Consider the following 17259-nt stretch of genomic DNA (forward strand, 5'->3'; position numbering starts at 1 on the left):
CATGACGTACGTTTGGAGAGGCTGTGACGGAGGAGAACGTGCACTGAATTAACAACCAGGAAACCCGAATCACTACATATTATGTAACAATAACAGGAAGCCATTTCTTCTGAGCATTTGCTCTGTGAAGTGACTGAAACCCTTGCACTTACTATTTTATTTAATCCTCCCGGTTACCCAGGGATGGAGGAATTACTTGACCCATTTTACAGATAAGGAAGCAGAGGTTCAGAGAAAATAAAGAACTCACCCAGAAACACACAGATAGAGCCAGAAAGGGCCTTAAAAATCTTCCCTGTGGCAGAAGGGGGGACACCCATCCCGGGTGGCCCAGGATTGAGGCGGCTCCTGGATACTGGACATTTGCAAAGAAGGACAAGAGGCTCTCCTTCCAGCAGCGCAGTGTATTCTTTGGGGATATCGAACCTGATCACGGTCAGCATGAGGATGAACATATGGCAGCAGAGGAAGGTGTGTTTGGGGCGGGGGAAGAGGGATAGTGTTGAGGGATTATTATTAAGATTAGGATTTTGCCCCTGGTGAAGGTTCAGAAGCCACTTGCTCAGGCAGAGAGCTTGTTCAGCCCCACCCTGTCTCTCAGCAGACGCTGAATATCACTGCCTCTCCTAAGCCCTGCCTCTCTCCAGTTCCTTCCAAAGATCAAGCTGTCTTTCTAGGGCCAAAGTCTGAGAAACAGCACTTCTGTTTCCCAAGCACCAGCCAACAGCCTCCTCTGATTTAGAAAGCAGCTGAGAAAGAGAGAGGAAAAGCTTGGCGTGGCCAGGGAGGTTTGTGGGTTGCTTTATTTCTTTTTTCTTTTTTTTTTAATTAATTAATTTATTTTTGGCCACACTGGGTCTTCGTTGCTGCGCGCGGGCTTTCTCTAGTTGCGGCGAGCGGGGACTACTCTTCGTTGCGGTGCGCGGGCTTCTCACTGCGGTCGCTTCCCTAGTTGTGGAGCACGGGCTCTAAGTGCACGGGCTCAGTTGTTGTGGCTCATGGGCCTAGTTGCTCCGCAGCGTGTGGGATCTTCCCGGACCAGAGCTGGAACCCGTGTCCCCTGCATTGGCAGGCAGATTCTTAACCACTGCACCACCAGGGAAGTCCCTATGTCCCTTTTTTCTTAAGCCAAGTCCTGGCTCTGTCTTTTGGTAAATTCTGGCCAAGCCAGTGTGGGGAAGAAGAGAACTGGGGGGCCCCGCCTCCCCAAGAGCTCACCTTCAAGTCCCTTCTTGAATTAAAGAACGGAGCCCAAATGCCAAACTTGGACACTCAGGAGAGATCTGGAGGTCCCAGCTGTCTCTGCCTGCAACTAAACAATGAGCATCCTGGGTTTGGTACCCAGAAAAATGGGGCTCCGGGAGAGTTAAGGAAGCAACAGCTGGGGCGGGGGCTGGGGCCCAGGTAGGGAGGTGGACCAGTCCTCCCCAGTGACGAATGACATAGCGGTTCTGGATGGTTTTCTCTGCAAACCAGAACCCCGGCGGCAAGATGCTGAAAGACACTCCGCCTGTCAACACATGGGCCGCACACGCTCACACACACAGCAGAGAAATGACACAGCACGAGGGCGATGCATGAATATACAAAGAGAGAAACACACACACACGGCGACACCAGATGGAGGAGGCAGCCGGGCTGGGTCTGGGTGTTCATGATCCGCTCACCCACAGAGAGGGGCTGGCGGAGTTGCATAACGCAAGCTGCAAAAGGGGCAGGTTGAACTTGCTAACCACCACCCACCTTGAGGGCGATCCAGGAGGCAGTGCCTCCTTCTCAGGGTGGCACCTGCACCCACCCCCTACTCTCAGAGGCAGCAGGAGTTTATCAGCTGCCCTAGCCCTGTGGTGACCCCGGGAAGTCGCTAAAAGGAAAACAAGGGAGTGTCACTTTGTTATAGTGGCAGATGGGGGCTCCCTCCTTGTGCGAGGGAATTTTGAGGATGCTGGCAGCAAGGGCTGCTAGGGTAGAGAGGAGACTGGGGCTCGGGCTTGGGGACAGGAAATGAGATGGAGGGATTCTCTTCCACCCCTACCCCCCGACCCCACCCACAAACCACAGATCACCTGTCCCCCCAAGACACGTAAGACACGCTTCCACAGCTGCCCGCTGTGCACGTGCCACAGGTGCACACACCTCACCTGGGCCACAGCATCTCCAGCTGGCCTCCCTATGGGCCTTTGGTATCCCATTTACTTCTCTGAGCCTGGGGGAGCTGGTGGGAGTTGCAAAAATCACTAGATTATAAACTTTTTTAAACTAGAGTATAAACTTAAAAGCTCATGCTCAAGAGTGGAGCAGATTTGAGTTCAAATCCTCCCTTCACCGTCATTCTCCACATGACCTTGGACAAGTCACTGAACCTGCCCAAGTTTCAGTCTTCTCGTCGGTTGAAGGGTTACTGTGAAAATCAAAGGAGAAAAGAAATTAAGAATGTACGTGCTCAGCAAGTGCCCACTGTCTTTAGTCTTTGGGGCTTTTTCTTCTTCATTCCACAAACATTCGTTGAGCACCAGCTGTGTGTTTATCTAACAGTCCACGCTTCCTAGTGTTTCTCCGTTAGGGTTTCAGACAGTCTGTGGTACAGAAATGCTCTCCAGAGTTTGGTGTGGACCCCTGTCTTTGGTATTTATTATACCAATTTTGGCTTATCACGGTATGGAATGTGGCCACGTCTGTCCTTTTGAACCTGGATTGTCGATAATTACAAAAATGGTCATAAAGTCCAGTTGACATCCCTCATCGGTGGTTGCATAGAAGGTGGCGTCATTCCCTGTCCCGTGGGTTTGTTGTGGGTGGGCTTTGGGAGCAGCCAGAATGGAGAGCCCAGTGATCCCTGTCGGCCGAGCTCCTGACCTGAGGATGGAAAACGCTGCAAAACTCGGAGAGCCAAAGGCTGCGTGACAGGTTGGAGTGGTGACTTCTTGCGGTGGGAAAGAGATAAGAGAGGTCTTCTGGTTCTTGCCATTTGATTTCTGGGGCTGACTGTCAGTGGTTTCCCCCAAGGAGCCCCTCGGTCTCATAGGGCTTCGATCCTGAGGTTGAAACCAGGCAATATGCAGCTACCTGCAAAGGTATGCCCCTCGAGGAAGAAGGATTTCATTTCTAGGTTGGCTTCAGAACTCCAGAGCATCTTATGGCTAGACTTCTCAGTTGGCTGCGTTTCCCATGTTAGTTTTGAAGGCGGTGTTGGACACTCCACATGCATCTCTCTCTTTTAATTCTTTTCTTCCCCTCCCTTTTTCCTCTTCTTGACCTCAGGAGGCCCCAGATTGGATCTGCGTCTGACGGGATGGCGATGCCCAGAGGATAGTGCCAGCTAGCATGCGTCACCTCTAGACACATCCACCAGACACGTTTCCTCCCCGGTCTGCCTGACCTGTTGCTTAGGGACACGTCCCGCTGCTTCCCCTGAGGTCTGCCTGATCAACCATCGCTTCCTTAGAGAATAAGGAAGGAGGCAGACACAGGAAATCATGCCACCGACGGCCCAACGACAATGAGTGAGTGACGCTGAGTTGACGTCAAAGGCAGAGAAAACCAAGACCGAGAGCAGCTCGCTCTCCAGACTCGCCTTGGCCCCTGCAGCGCCGGCCCCCCGATCCTCCTCTCGTCACAGCCAGAAGCCTGGCCGCTCCCGGCGACATCGTCTCGGCTTGACACATTTTGAGGTCTTCCGACCCTTGGACACTAGACACCATGGAGAATCACATGTTCAGCGTTAAGCAGATCCAACCCAATGTCATTTCTGTCCGCCTCTTCAAGCGCAAAGTGGGGGGCCTGGGGTTCCTGGTGAAGGAGAGGGTGAGCAAGCCACCTGTGATCATCTCCGACCTGATTCGAGGGGGCGCCGCGGAGCAGAGCGGCCTCATCCAGGCCGGGGACATCATTCTTGCCGTCAACGGCCAGCCCTTGGTGGACCTGAGCTATGACAGCGCCCTGGAGGTGCTCAGAGGTATTGCCTCCGAGACCCATGTGGTCCTCATTCTGAGGGGTCCCGAGGGCTTCACCACGCACCTGGAGACCACTTTCACTGGGGACGGGACCCCCAAGACCATCCGGGTGACACGGCCCCTGGGTCCGCCAACCACAGCCGTCGATCTGTCCCACCAGTCGTCAGCCAGCAAAGAGCAGACCCTGGCAGTGGACGGGGCCACGGGTCCTGGCAATGGGCCGCAGCACGTGCCAGACCAGGGGCAGGAAGCTGGCTTGCTCTCCCACACCAATGGCCTGGCTCCCAGGCCCCCAAGCCAGGACCCTGCCAAGAAAAGTTCTGGGGAGAGCAATAAACTGCTCAAAGAGATAGAACCTGTGCTGAATCTTCTCACCAGTGGGGGCAAAGGGATCAATGGAGGGGGACCTGCCAAAGCGGAGACAAAGGACGCAGAAATCCAGGTGGACAGGTAAGCTCCACAGGTGCATGTGTGTGTACATGTGTTGTACGCGAGCATGTATTGCGACTGTCTCGCAGCCCAGAAGCTAACCTGAGTGTCTCAGTCTTCTGCACACGTACATCCACTCAACCACACTTGCCTCTTGTCCTGAAAATTGCCGTTGCAGGAATGCAGTGGGCGTAACGTCTAGCACGTATCTCTTGCCGTGAAACCCAGAGTTCATAATCCTGGTAGCTGAGGTCCTGTCTTCCAGCAACCCCACAAGGTGGGGATTTTTGCAATCCACATTTCACGAGTGGGAAGACAGAGGGTCAGAGAGGAGGGGGCTTTTCCGAGGTCACCCGGTGATGACAGGCACGTGTACATGGCAGGCTTGGGCGTGGGTGGATGCCGAGGCTCTGGGGAGTGAGAGGAAGCGCAGAGAGCTGAGAGCTGGGTAACCCTCAGTCCAGACTAGCTCTCTCCTGGTGATGGCCAGTCCAGTGCAAGGAAGCTTTGAAAAGGAGGAAATGGAGGCAAAGTAGAGAATTGGCCCTGACACTCCCCAAACACTGGAATTGCTCAGGTTATATGGGAGCCAAGGCTAGCACTTGAAGAGCTGGGTACCAGCCCCTCTGTATTTGCCAGATTGGCATTTTCTGAGTCTCTGGGGAAGGAGAGCTGGCAACACAGTGGGTGATTCTAGCTCCTTCTCTGGCGAGGAGTCAGCAGCTGGACCAGGTGGTCGGGAACTAGTCAGGAGAGAGAGAAAAGTTTCTCTCCGCCTTCTTCCACTCCCATCTAAGGTCTAGCACTGACCCTACAGCCCGCAGTGTTACTAGGCAGACCCTTCTTACTTACAGAGGGAGGCTCAGGTCTGAGCCCCCGAGAAATCCAGGCTGAGATTTCCCAGCTCCCTCCTCAAGGACCCCTGAGTGTCCCAAGAGCATTTAGAGGTCACCAGGAAGTCCCTTGGGGGCCTGGATTAAAGCAGCTCCCCAAGCCCCTGAATGTATTCGTTTAACAAATGTTTGTTGAGGACCTACTGTGTCCCACACTGTTCTGGCACTGGGATAGAGCAATGAATAGACAAGTCCTCTGACCTTGAGAGTGAATGAAATTGACAAAACCCCTGACCTTTGGAAGCTTACAGTACAGTGGGGAAGATGAAGATGTAAACTACGTAGACCATTCGTCATACGTGCTAAGTAGATAAATAGAGCGGGGAAGGGGTTAGGAAGTGTTGGGGAGGGTGACATTTCAGATCGGAAGCTGGTGGGTCTCACTAGGAAGGCAACATGGGAGGACCCAGAGGAAGGGGGAGAGGGGAGGCTTGCAGCTTCATGGGGGAGGGGTGTTCCAGGCAGAGGGAGCGGCAGGTGCCAAGGTCCTGTGGTCAGGTGTGCCTGACACATTTGGGGAACTGCATGGGATCCAGTCCTCCTTCCTGGTGGGGTGGCCCCCAAACTACCCATTGGTGGGCGCCTCAGTCCATGGAGCCCACCCCGGCCACCATTGCATCCTGGGGCTTTTCCAGCATCTGACACCAGGGCAAAAACTGAACCAGTGCCAGCAAGACCCCAAGTAGGAAGGCGGAGGCTCTGTCAGAAGGCTTGGGCAGAGGGGAGACAAAGGGCACCTGCTGCCCATCCAGCCCCCGCCCTCCCAGCCACCCCTTCACGCTCCTGTGAGTCCCCTGCACACACCCTGGAGCCTTTCCCACACCTTGGGTCCTGTCTCCACAAGAGAGAGCGCGTCTTGGGCCCAAAACACAGGCCACGGTGTGGGCAGAGTTGGGAGCCCCCAGTGCCCTGCTGTCCATTTCCAGAGCTGGGGGCCAGGATCAGTCCTCAGGGTTCTCCTGGTGGCAGGGACCTGGTGCCTGATTCTCCCTCAACTAGGGAGGTCCCCCAGGCTAGAATCCAGCCCTCAGAGCAGCCACCTCCCAGGGGTCCCTACAGCAACACACCCAGTGGAGATGACGTGTTGAGCCTTGAGATAGCTTCTGGGCAGCCAGCAGGCCCCCCAAGTCTCGCTCCGTGGACTTAAATTCTAAGGCAGCTGTATGGTCCAGAAGCAATCACTGGCCTTGTTTTCCAGGAGGCATTGGAAGTGTCTGTCCTCAGAGGCTCCTGGGCACGGCCTTGCCCCCCTAATCCTATACATGCCCCCCATCCTCAGCACCACCTCTCCCAGGAGGGGCAGCAGGGCAGTGAATGGGGCCATCGCACCGCGTGGGGCAGCTGAGCCCCTGTACTAATGTCCCATGTACTTGGTTCTGATTCTCAGCTGGGCACAGGGTGGGCGTGAGGTGTGAGCCTCAGAAACCCCGGGGGCTCTATTTCAGTCCCACCCTGGCCCCGGGAGCCTGAATCACCAGGTATGATGTGGAGAAGTCCCTCCTATCACTGGGAGCTGGGCCCTCCATCCGAGGAGCCAACGTGACCCCCTCTCCCAGCTGACAATCCGAAGACAGGACTGTCGGCTGGAAGAGGCCGGAGACAGGACACCAGACTGAGATGAGATCATCGAGTGTAATGAACTTTAATGGGAGCCCTCTTTGTAGCCAAGCCCCAAGGGGCTTCTCCAAACACCATCTCAGGGAAGCAGCCTTGTGTCCCCAAGAATGAGGGAGGGACACAGCGGTCTGCTGCGGGGCCCCGCTCCCGCCAGACCTATTTTACAACCTCAGGAGGTTACATCTGAGCTCTCAGCTGCCCTCGTCCATTCAGGGTCCTCCATCCAGGGAGCCCACATCAGTCTCACGTGCAGTGTGATTGACCAAAAGTAATCGAAAAAACTGCTTTGGTGGAGGTATGATTTGGGAGAAAGTGACCCAGGGCAAGCATATGCCTCCACGAAACCCACTAAGACGAATGGTTCTAAGGTTGAGTAATAGAGTGTAATAGCATGTGTTCCCCCAGCTCAATGGCTAGATGCGAAGCTCCCCCGCCTTTTTTTTAACAAATATTTGTAAATGTCCCCTTCACTAACCAGAAGCTCATTCATGGAGCACAATACCTACCCGCACTTTACATTTTGTAAATCAATATAACGCCCTAACTATAAAATAAAGGAGATAGAGCATCAAAGTCATTTATAATAAAAGAGCCTATAATTTAATATCTCAGTGCACAGGCATGGCTCCACCGGAGTGTCACGTGTTTGCACCTAAAGATAGACTTGCTGCAAACACGACGGCGTCAGATGCAGATTGACACAGGTGTGTTGTACTGGCAACTCAAATGCCACCTACAGCGTCACCTTGGTGATGTGATTTTTCCAAAATGGTGAATGATTCCTGATAAAACGATGTCCTGTCTTTCTTTGATTTACCCAACAGTTGCGTGCATGGAAAGTTCAGTATAATTTAAAGCCAAATTTATACAGAAGCCCAAATTGAGATCTTGGCTGAGAAATTTAAGCATGCTTTTTTATCTTAGTGGGTGTCCAAAGTTTGTGTGGCAGTCTGGATCCTTCTTCCTTGAGTGGGTTTGTCGCTGGTATTGCAGGAGACCCCTCGCCACCCCCCCCATGCCACCTCCCGCCCGCTGTGATGCCAGGAGCACTTGCCATCACCGTTAACGACCACAAAAGCGCTCCCGCAAGTTGCCAAATTGTCTGCTCACGGCTGAAATAAGTGTCTCGTTACGAATCAGTGTCCCAGTCCCCCCAGGGGCCTCTCCATCCAGGCTGCTTTTCGGGGTGGGGTCAGACTGGCATCCCAGATGTTAGACGACAATGAGGCCAGCTGCCTGCCAGGCCCAGAGCCCCACATCCAGGTCACACTCAGTGTCCGCGGCTTCTGGGTCCGAGCAGAGGCTGGGCCATCACTGGTTCTCAGCAGCGACCTTGACTCTTCCACCCTTTTGGCCTCATTTCCTTCCTCCGTCCTTCTTTCCTCTTGGCTGTGGACTGATTCCCCTGCTCTGTCTAATCCCTTTCCCTCATGGGGCACCCCTAATCCTGTTGTTTGGCGAACTGGCCCTTATTTATGGAGAGAAGTGATATTTACTTTAGACACAGTCTCATTCCTTCATCCCAGGGGGAGGTGGCCCTGGCAGGCGGTGGCAGCAGGTGAGGGATGGTCAGGAAGGAAGGTGGTGATTTGGGGACCTTCTGTGCTTGGGAGCGGTCACTTTAAAATGCTGCATGTCAGAGGATATCCAGGTTGCTCAGCTTGCTGCCCTGAAGGAGGGTTCTAAAGAGGCCAAGGTCTCCGGTCCAGCATCCATCTGGACTAGCTGGTCAGCCTCGCCCTGTGCTCTGATAACTTCTCATCCACTCACAGGGCCCTTGGTTACTTACAAGAGTACCTTCACAATCGTCAACTCTTCCGAGCTTGCATGAATTCAGCTCCCTAAGCAGCACCTGTAGTTTTAGCCCCCGTTTATATAAGAAGGAACTAAAGCTCAGAGAGGTGAAGCAGCTTGCCCAGGGTCACACAGCACTGGCCACAGGGTCCTATCCAGGTTCTACCTAGACGTCTCACAGTGAGCGTCTACAGTTAAAGAGAAACCAGACAAGAGAATGTGGCTGGAGGAACGGAAGTCAATTTCAACCCTATAGAATCAGCTTAATTGGGGGAGGTGGCCTCCTTCTATGACAAGCCTGAGTTTTATCATCATCGTGTTGGTCAGCCTCTGCTGAGCACTCCAGGTGGGGCTGGCCCCAGGCTATGGTCTTAACATCAAGTAATTCACTTTCTCTGCATAGCACCCCGATTTCCTGATAAGGAAACCAAGGCTCAGACAGGTGCAGTCACTTGTGCCAGGTCACACAGCCAGCCCATGGCAAAGCCAGAACTCGGCCCTAAACCCATACTCTTGACCTCTACTAACTTTGTAGATTGCACTGTTGGCCACAGTGCCCTTGACCACTAGCCATCAAATTTCTGAGGACATCAGAATATTTTCTTAGTCTGAAGGGGAAACTGAGGCCCTGAGGTTGTCATCTACTAAAGACAGCCCCCCTGGAGAACTGATCTCAGACCGACCAATGACAGCATTGATTCCAGGACTGTCTGCATTAGAGAATCTCCTCCTATGCTGCACTTGACATGCCTCGTGGCTTTGAATCACTCTGGTGGCATTTTTCAACTAAGGCATTGACTCTGGTATCTTTGTCATCACGCTGAATCTGGGTTCAACTTTTCATTCTCACCCTGAACATTCGAGTGTGAGTGGCTTCCCCAGTCCATCCTTTCCTGGGCGGGGGACCGAGGTCCTATTTATAGCAGTTATTGCTCTTGTTCTGTGCCCTCCTCCCATCTGTATCCCTGCCACCTGGCCCAGCGGGCACCCAGACCCTCATTCTGGGGCAGAGCTATGGAAACAAGCCCGCCCACCTCAAATTGCATGTAACCAGAGGGCTTCTCTCCATCTTTCAGTTGCTGGATATTTATGGAGCATCTATTCTGCCTCAGATACTGTCCTAAGAGCTGGGGATCCACTGATGATCCATTATAGAGTCATATCATAGGCAAGAAATGAATAATAAACAAATAGACACATGCAATCATTTTAGATAGTGATACATGATGTGAAGGAAGTAATACATTGACTTCAGGAGAAGTGGCTTGGGGTTGGGTAGCACATTAGATCGGAAGGTCAGGGAAGGCTTCTCTGAAGGCATTTATACCGAGGCCAGAAGGTGTGAACCATGTGAAATCTGGGGAAGTGTGTTCCTGGCAGAGGGTACAGCAGGAGCAAAGGTCCTGAGGCAGGGATGAGGTTGATATGCTCAAGGAACTGAAAGGAGGAGGCCTGTGGGGCTTGAGTTCAGCCAATAGGAGAAGAGTGGTAGGTGGTGAGGTTGGACACCTGGGCAGGGGCCATCAACCATCCCACCACCGGCCATCCCATCCCATCCCCGTCCCTGTCACCACCCACTCATTGTATCAGCCATCGTTCCTGTGGCTACTGTAACAAATGACCACAAACTTGGTGCCTTAAAACAACACATCTTTATTCTCTTACATTCTGGGGGTCTTAAGTCTAGAGGCTCTAGAGGAGATGATGTTTCCTGGCCTTTCCCAGGTTCTAGAGCTGTACCCCTTGCATCCCTTGGCTTATGGCCCCTTCCACCATCTTCAAAGCCAGCAGCACACCTACCATTTTGCTCCATGGTCACATGGCCTTCCTCTTCTGTGGTCAAATCTCCCTCTGCTTCCTTCTATTTTTTTGTTTTCTTTTCCTTGCGGTACGCGGGCCTCTCACCACTGCGGCCTCTCCCACCACGGAGCACAGGCTCCGGATGCGCAGGCCCAGTGGCCATGGCCCACAGGCCCAGCCGCTCCGCGGCATGTGGGATCCTCCCAGACCGGGGCGCAAACCCGCGTCCCCTGCATCGGCAGGCGGACCCTCAACCACTGCGCCACCGGGGAAGCCCTGCTTCCTTCTTATAAAGATAGTTGTAACAACTTTTAGGGCCCAACCAGATAATCCAGGATAATCTTCCTATTTTCAAGATCCTTAACTTAAGCACAGCTGCAAAGATGCTTTGTCCATGCAAGGTAACATATGGATTCCAGGGACTAGAACTGGATATCTTTGGAGGCTGTTATTCAGCCTCCCATGTTCATCCACCAAGCCCCCTCCCCGAGCGGTGCTGTGGCCAGGCCCTGGACTGGCCGATAGCTGTCCCAGTCACCATCACCATCAAGTCTCACTGGACTGGGTTCAGTGGCCTTACTTCTAGATCCACCCGCTGCCACTCCCCCCACCCCGCCCCCTTTGCCACTCACCAGCTACATATTTTAGGAAAACCCCTTGACCTCTCTGGGCCTAACTTAGTTCCTCCATCGGTAAAAATGGTACATGCACAAGACGAACCCTAAGATTCCTTCCAGAACAACCGTTCAGGTTCTTCCTGAAGGTCAACGGTAGCCATGCTTATTGCAGGCCAAGTACCCGACCGGTCCACCTCCTGTACAGCCATACCCGGAAGGTTTACTGCTGCCTTCGACCTCTCTGGAATATCACTCCAGGAGGAGGAACTGCGACATCCCTTTAGGTCAGAGGTCACATACTGGGGGTTGAAGGTCATGAGTAGATCTCCCATGAGTTTTATCTGGCCTGCAGAGTTTACTGAAAAAGTGAATTTGTGGCAAAATAGATAAATCAAGAGATTTTACATTAAAACCGATTTTGAGCCTCTCAAAAAATAGATCAGAAGAGCTGTTAGCAAGAAGTCCACATCCTGGCGAGGCAATCAGCCATGGGAGCTGGGATCCAAACTCAGCCCCAACCCCCCAGCCTGGAGCCTATAGACACGAGCTGGAGAATCGTGCCCCGCTTTTTTTTTTTTTTAATAAATTTATTTATTTATTAATTTTGGCTGCGTTGGGTTTTCGTTGCTGTGTGCAGGCTTTCTCTAGTTGCAGCGAGCAGGGGCTACTCTTCATTGCGGTGGCTTCTCTTGCTGCAGAGCTCGGGCTCTAGGTACACGGGCTTCAGTAGTTGTGGCACGTGGGCTCAGTAGTTGTGGCTCGCGGGCTCTAGAGCGCAGGCTCAGTAGTTGTGGCGCTCGGGTTTAGTTGCTCCACGGCATGTGGGATCTTCCCTGACCAGGGTTCGAACCCGTGTCCCCTGCATTGGCAGGCGGATTCTTAACCACTGCGCCACTGGGGAAGTCCCTGCCCAGCTTTGGTGACGTTAGGAATGAGAGTCATGGTTGTTCCTGAGCTCAGAGGCCCTCGCCTCACTTCTCAGCTACAGCACTTGCCATAGAATTCCCGCTCTGAAGAGCATACCTTTCTCTTTATCAAGAACTTCCCCCCCACCACCCCAGGGCTTCCCTGGTAGCGCAGTGGTTAAAAATCTGCCTGCCAAGGCAGGGAACACAGGTTCGAGCCCTGGTCTGGGAGGATCCCACATGCTGCAGAGCAGCTAAGCCCGTGGGCCACAACTACTGAGCCTGTGCTCTAGAGCCCGCGAGCCACAACTACTGAGCCTACGTGCCTATAGCCCGTGCTCCTCAACAAGAGAAGCCACCACAATGAGAAGGCCCCGCTCGCCGCAACTAAAGAAAGCCTGCACGCACCAACAAATACCCAACACAGCCAAAAATAAAATAATTTAAAAAAAGAAAAGAACTTCCCCCGACTCCAGCGGGATGAAATCTAGCAGGAAAGCTGCACAGCGACCCCACACCCACTTCCACCGCCCCCAAGTCTTCCAGCTTCAGCTCAGCTCCCATTATCCGCAGCCAGGGAGAGGCGGAAGCCAAAGGCCGCTGGAGTGTGGAGGGCGAGAAGCGGGCTGCGGGAGAGTGTGGTGTCTGCCGAGAGATGCAGGCAGGGCTTCCTGCCAGGGCCGGCTGCTCCTTGGCGGCCTCCTCGCCTGCCTGGGCCGGAGCAGGCCGTCCCCACCTCCAGGCTGCGCCCCGCACACAGGCCGGGCCCACCTGCTTCCCATCCTGGGTCCTCGGGGCGGGTTAGCGGTCAGCACTGGGCCGACCGGCATACGTGCAAACTCCCTGTGGAGTCAGGCCCAGGACCCCCATGCCCCCTGCATGAGAAATCAGGGGAGCCTCGGTTGGAAGGATCTGGCAAAGGTCCTCAGAAGGTTTAGAGATGCTAGACCAACTCTTGGCTTGAGTATGATGATCCAGGTAGTCAAGTGGAAGGAAAGGGCTTTAGTTTAGTCCTTGCCAAAAAGCACAGAAAATGCTCACCAGGTAGGAGGGAGAGCATCCTACCTGATCTTATGGGGGGAGGGTAAGGGGGGGAAGAGAGGAGCTGGGGGGAGGGTGACATTTCTAACCAGGAGGGGACCTTGCTGCTCACTACAAGAGTCTAGCTCAGAGCTCTCCAAGAGAAATGGGTCTTCAAGGGTATCCTTGGCCGATGTGGGGTGCTTTTTTTTTTTTTTTTTTGCGGTACGCGGGCCTCTCACTGCTGTGGCCTCTCCCGTTGCGGAGCACAGGCTCCGGACGCGCAGGCTCAGCGGCCATGGCTCACGGGCGCAGCCGCTCCGCGACATGTGGGGTCTTCCCGGACCGGGGCACAAACCCGTGTCCCCTGCATCGGCAGGCGGACTCTCAACCACTGTGCCACCAGGGAAGCCCGTGGGGTGCTTTTGACGATGCAGATTTCAGGCTTCCCACTATTTCAGACTCTCCAGGGGGTGGGCTCAGGGGAATTTTAGCAAGCCCTTCAATGGATTCTGATGCACCCTGAAGTTTGAGAACCACCAAACATGACCACATGATGGCTCTGGCCTCGCTGGTCTACCAGAATGCCAAGTCCACTGGAGGGTGGCCTTTCCAGGGGGATAAGGACACTGAGAGTACGTGGCAGCCACTTAGTGAAGGCAGGTTCCTCAGTCCCATCTGGAAACAAGGGACAACTAGTAAATAAATCCTCATAGACCCTTGGGTGGACGTGGAGCAAGGAACTGGGAAGCATGGGATTGGGGTCCTCGGCTGCAGCTAAGCTGTGGTTCTCAACAGGGAGGAGTATATTTCTCCCCCTGCCCACGGGGACATTGGGCAATGTCTAGACATTTTTGGTTGTCACAGCTGGTGGTGGGGTGATGGGGGATGTTACTGGTATCTAGTGGGGAGAGACCAGGGATGCTGCTAAACATCCTACAATGCACAGGACAGCCCTCACCACAAAGAATGATCAGACCCCAAATATCAAGAGCTCCAGGCTGAGAAACCCTGATCTAAATCAAGACCCCTCAGGCAGCTGGGCAGGACAGAGCCTCGAGAGTACTGGCAAAGGAGAATCACCACCCAGCCTTCTCAGAAGTCAAGCCAGGCCCCATCCACTTCCATCTGTGGGCTCCCAGGGTGTTGACTTAAATGAAGCAATGATACATTGGAGTTACCAAAATTGCATTTAGCTAATAAATACATTCACCACCTCTGCCTCATTTGGGGGGGATATTTGCTATCTAGATTTGAGGTTCTTCACGAGTGTGAGGTCCAATCAAATGGCTCCCCTTCCCCATAAGCCCTGTTCACAGCGAGTCTCAGCTGGGAGGACAGCGAGACGGAGACATTTGATGCCGAAGCTTCCTCCACTTCTCACCGGTGGTGTGATCTCTACAGGTTAATCTCTCTGGGCTTCAACTGCCTTAGCTGTAAATAAAGATAAATTTAGTTCATGTTTGGTTAGTGCTGACTATGTACCAGGCATTTTACAAGCATGACCTTGTGTAACCCCCAGGAGAGGTGGCATGTGAAATGGCCCTTGAAGGACGAATAGGAGTTGGCTCTCAGCAGAGGGAAATGAAAGGGCATCCTGGGGAGGGCAAGGATAAATGTAGGCGTGGACATAGTGTGCTCGTTGGGAAGAGAGGAGAGTGGAGATCAGGGCTAAGAGTGATGGGAGGTGTGAGTCTAGAAAGGAAGCAGAGAATTCCCAAATTTCTGGGCTCTGTGAACAAGACATGATATGCAATAGCTCAATGGAATATTACTCAGCCATAAAAAAAGAATGAAATAGTGCCATTTGCAGCAACATGGACGGACCTAGAGATGATCATACTGAGTGAAGTTAAATCAGAGAAAGACACATATCATATGATATCACGTATATGTGGAATCTAAAAAAATGATACAAATGAACTTACGTACAAACCAGAAATAGACTCACAGACATAGAAAAAAAACTTATGGCTACCAAAGGGGACAGTGGGAGAGGGGAGATAAATTAAGAGTTTGGGATTAACATATACACACCACTGTATATAAAATAGGTAAAACACAAGGTCCTGCTGTAGAGCACAGGCAACTATACTCAATACCTTGTAAGAGCCTATAACGGAAAGGAATCCGAAAAAGAATATATGTACGTATAACTGAATCCCTTTGCTGTACACTTGAAACTAACACAACATTGTAAATTAACTATACTTCAGTTAAAAAAAAAAAGAAATGTCTGAGTACAGACCTCCTGCCAAGCCCCCGGGGAAGACGCCCCTTTCTCAGGTGGAAGCCTTATATCCCTTCAGTCTTTAGAGACATTAAGCCTTCGGCCAGCACTGCCCAATGCTATGCCGCTAGCTATAAAGTGAAATAAAATTAAAAATGCAATTCCTCAGTGACAGTAGGCACATTCCAAGTATTCAGTTGCCTCATGTGGGCCGAGGCTAAAATACCGACAGCACAGGCAGACACGGAATGTTTCCATTGACTCAGGAAGTCCTCCTAGACCATGCTGGCTTAGAGGAATCTTGAATGTTTTATAAAGAACTAGCATTTTCTTTTCTCTGTTTTCTGTCTGATCAGCCTGTAAGCAAATTAGTAGTCAAAGCAATAGCAGATGCCACAGGTTAGGCACCATAAGCTTTACCTCATTTAACCATTGCAGTAACCCCGTGAACTGGGTATTATTATTAACCCTACTTTGGAGATGAGTATACTGAGAATTAGAAAGGTTAAGTATCGAAAATATCCAAATTCACACAGCTTATGACCAGCAAAGCTAAGAGTTGAACCCAGCTCTACCCAATCCACAGCCCATGTCTTAACCAGTAGGCTGAACGACCCATACGAACCCAGCAAGCGGATACCTCCCAGGCTGAGCAAATTCATGGCCATAAACCACATATTCCCCTCAGACCTGGTTATCACGGACAGACTTGGGGTGGGGGGTGGGAGCTGAGAATGTACCTAAACCTACTTCTGATTTTGTCCCCGGGTGCAGGAAACAAAATGCCTCCATGTCAGACGCTAATGGGTGTTCCCTATGGTCCCATATTAAAAATATTCTTCCCCTGCTCATCCCAGGACTGTCAAATAAGTTTGTGTTGACAGAACACTTCAAATGCGTTATTTCAACAAAGGTGTTAAAGGCTTTAAAAAAAAAAAAGGTTGGTAAAAGGAATTCTCCCTGCAGATTCACACAAGACAAGCCATATGAGCGGTTTCAGAGTTGTCCAGGTAATTTTAACCCTGTAATTTTTGCAGACTGACCTCATTCAGTGAGAGATGTTGGATTCCTTGCTCTTTAGCCCCTGGCTTAGCGTAAGCATCCTGACTCTTTTTTCCTGTCTCTGTTTAAAAAAAAAAAGAAGGATCTGAGCCGAGCATCACTTAGACCTAGTTTCAAACCCCAGCTCTGCTGTGTGCTTACTGCTGGACCTTGGGAAATTTACATAACCTCTCTGAGCTCAGTGTCTGCATCTGTAAAATAGGGCTTTTAGTAACTGTTGAGATTAAATGAAATAACTTCTGTGCTGGCACCTGGTACATTACGGACACTCAAACAGTACTAACCTCCTCTCTTCTCTGCTGAATCCCCATTTATGGTCATGTGATATCCTAGGATCAGGAGTTTTAGAGCTGAGAGGGACTGGAGTGACATTTAGAGCAGCCATCTCAACAGACAATTCCTCTGTTTATCACCATGTAGGTAAACCATTGACTTGGGAAATGTCTGTAATCAAGGACCACTCCTGGTGTGTTTTGGTGACATTTTAAAGAGGGTAAAACAGAATGTTCCCTCTGACAATTGCAGACCTCTCCAAGCAAGGTGAGCAGAAGTGGCTTTGACATGGGCCACCAGAATGCTGTGAAACAAAGCAAGGAGGGGGTTCTGGTTAGCCCCCCTCTCCTTGTGAGCAGCCAGAGGGGCCACTTACGGCCTTTTACCCAGAGCTTGGGCCCTGGCTTCTGATTCATCCCAAGTGACTGTCAGCACCAGATTGGGGTTTGGAGGAGATTATGGAGCCAGGACCAGGAATCCCCAAAGCTGGGAACATAGAACAGAAGGCTGGATACGGCCAGCCTCGACACCTGGGACCAAAACTGAGATGGACCACAGAGCAAGCCACATCACCCAAAGTTGGGGAACAGACAGATACCATAGAGTGAAACTGGACGGGAGGGTTAAAAAGAGGCAGATCGTTAGGAAGCCGGAGGGCAGTGCTCA

General features: G+C 52.1%; 1 protein-coding gene across 1 annotated transcript in view; it reads left to right on the plus strand.

The window, feature by feature from the left end:
- The first annotated feature begins 3658 nt into the window (after positions 1–3658).
- The window catches only part of NOS1 (nitric oxide synthase 1), an 86375-nt gene continuing 72774 nt past the window's right edge, over positions 3659–17259 (plus strand). The window contains exon 1 of the mRNA XM_022598025.3: positions 3659–4403. Within this exon, the coding sequence (XP_022453733.2) occupies positions 3700–4403 (704 nt within the window). The 5' untranslated portion in view covers positions 3659–3699. The remainder of the gene's footprint in view (positions 4404–17259) is intronic.

The sequence above is a fragment of the Delphinapterus leucas genome, chromosome 14 (genome assembly GCF_059928025.1).
Source record: "Delphinapterus leucas isolate spDelLeu-1000000601 "Yukka" chromosome 14, BTC_Dleu_Yukka2, whole genome shotgun sequence".
NCBI lineage: Eukaryota > Metazoa > Chordata > Mammalia > Artiodactyla > Monodontidae > Delphinapterus > Delphinapterus leucas.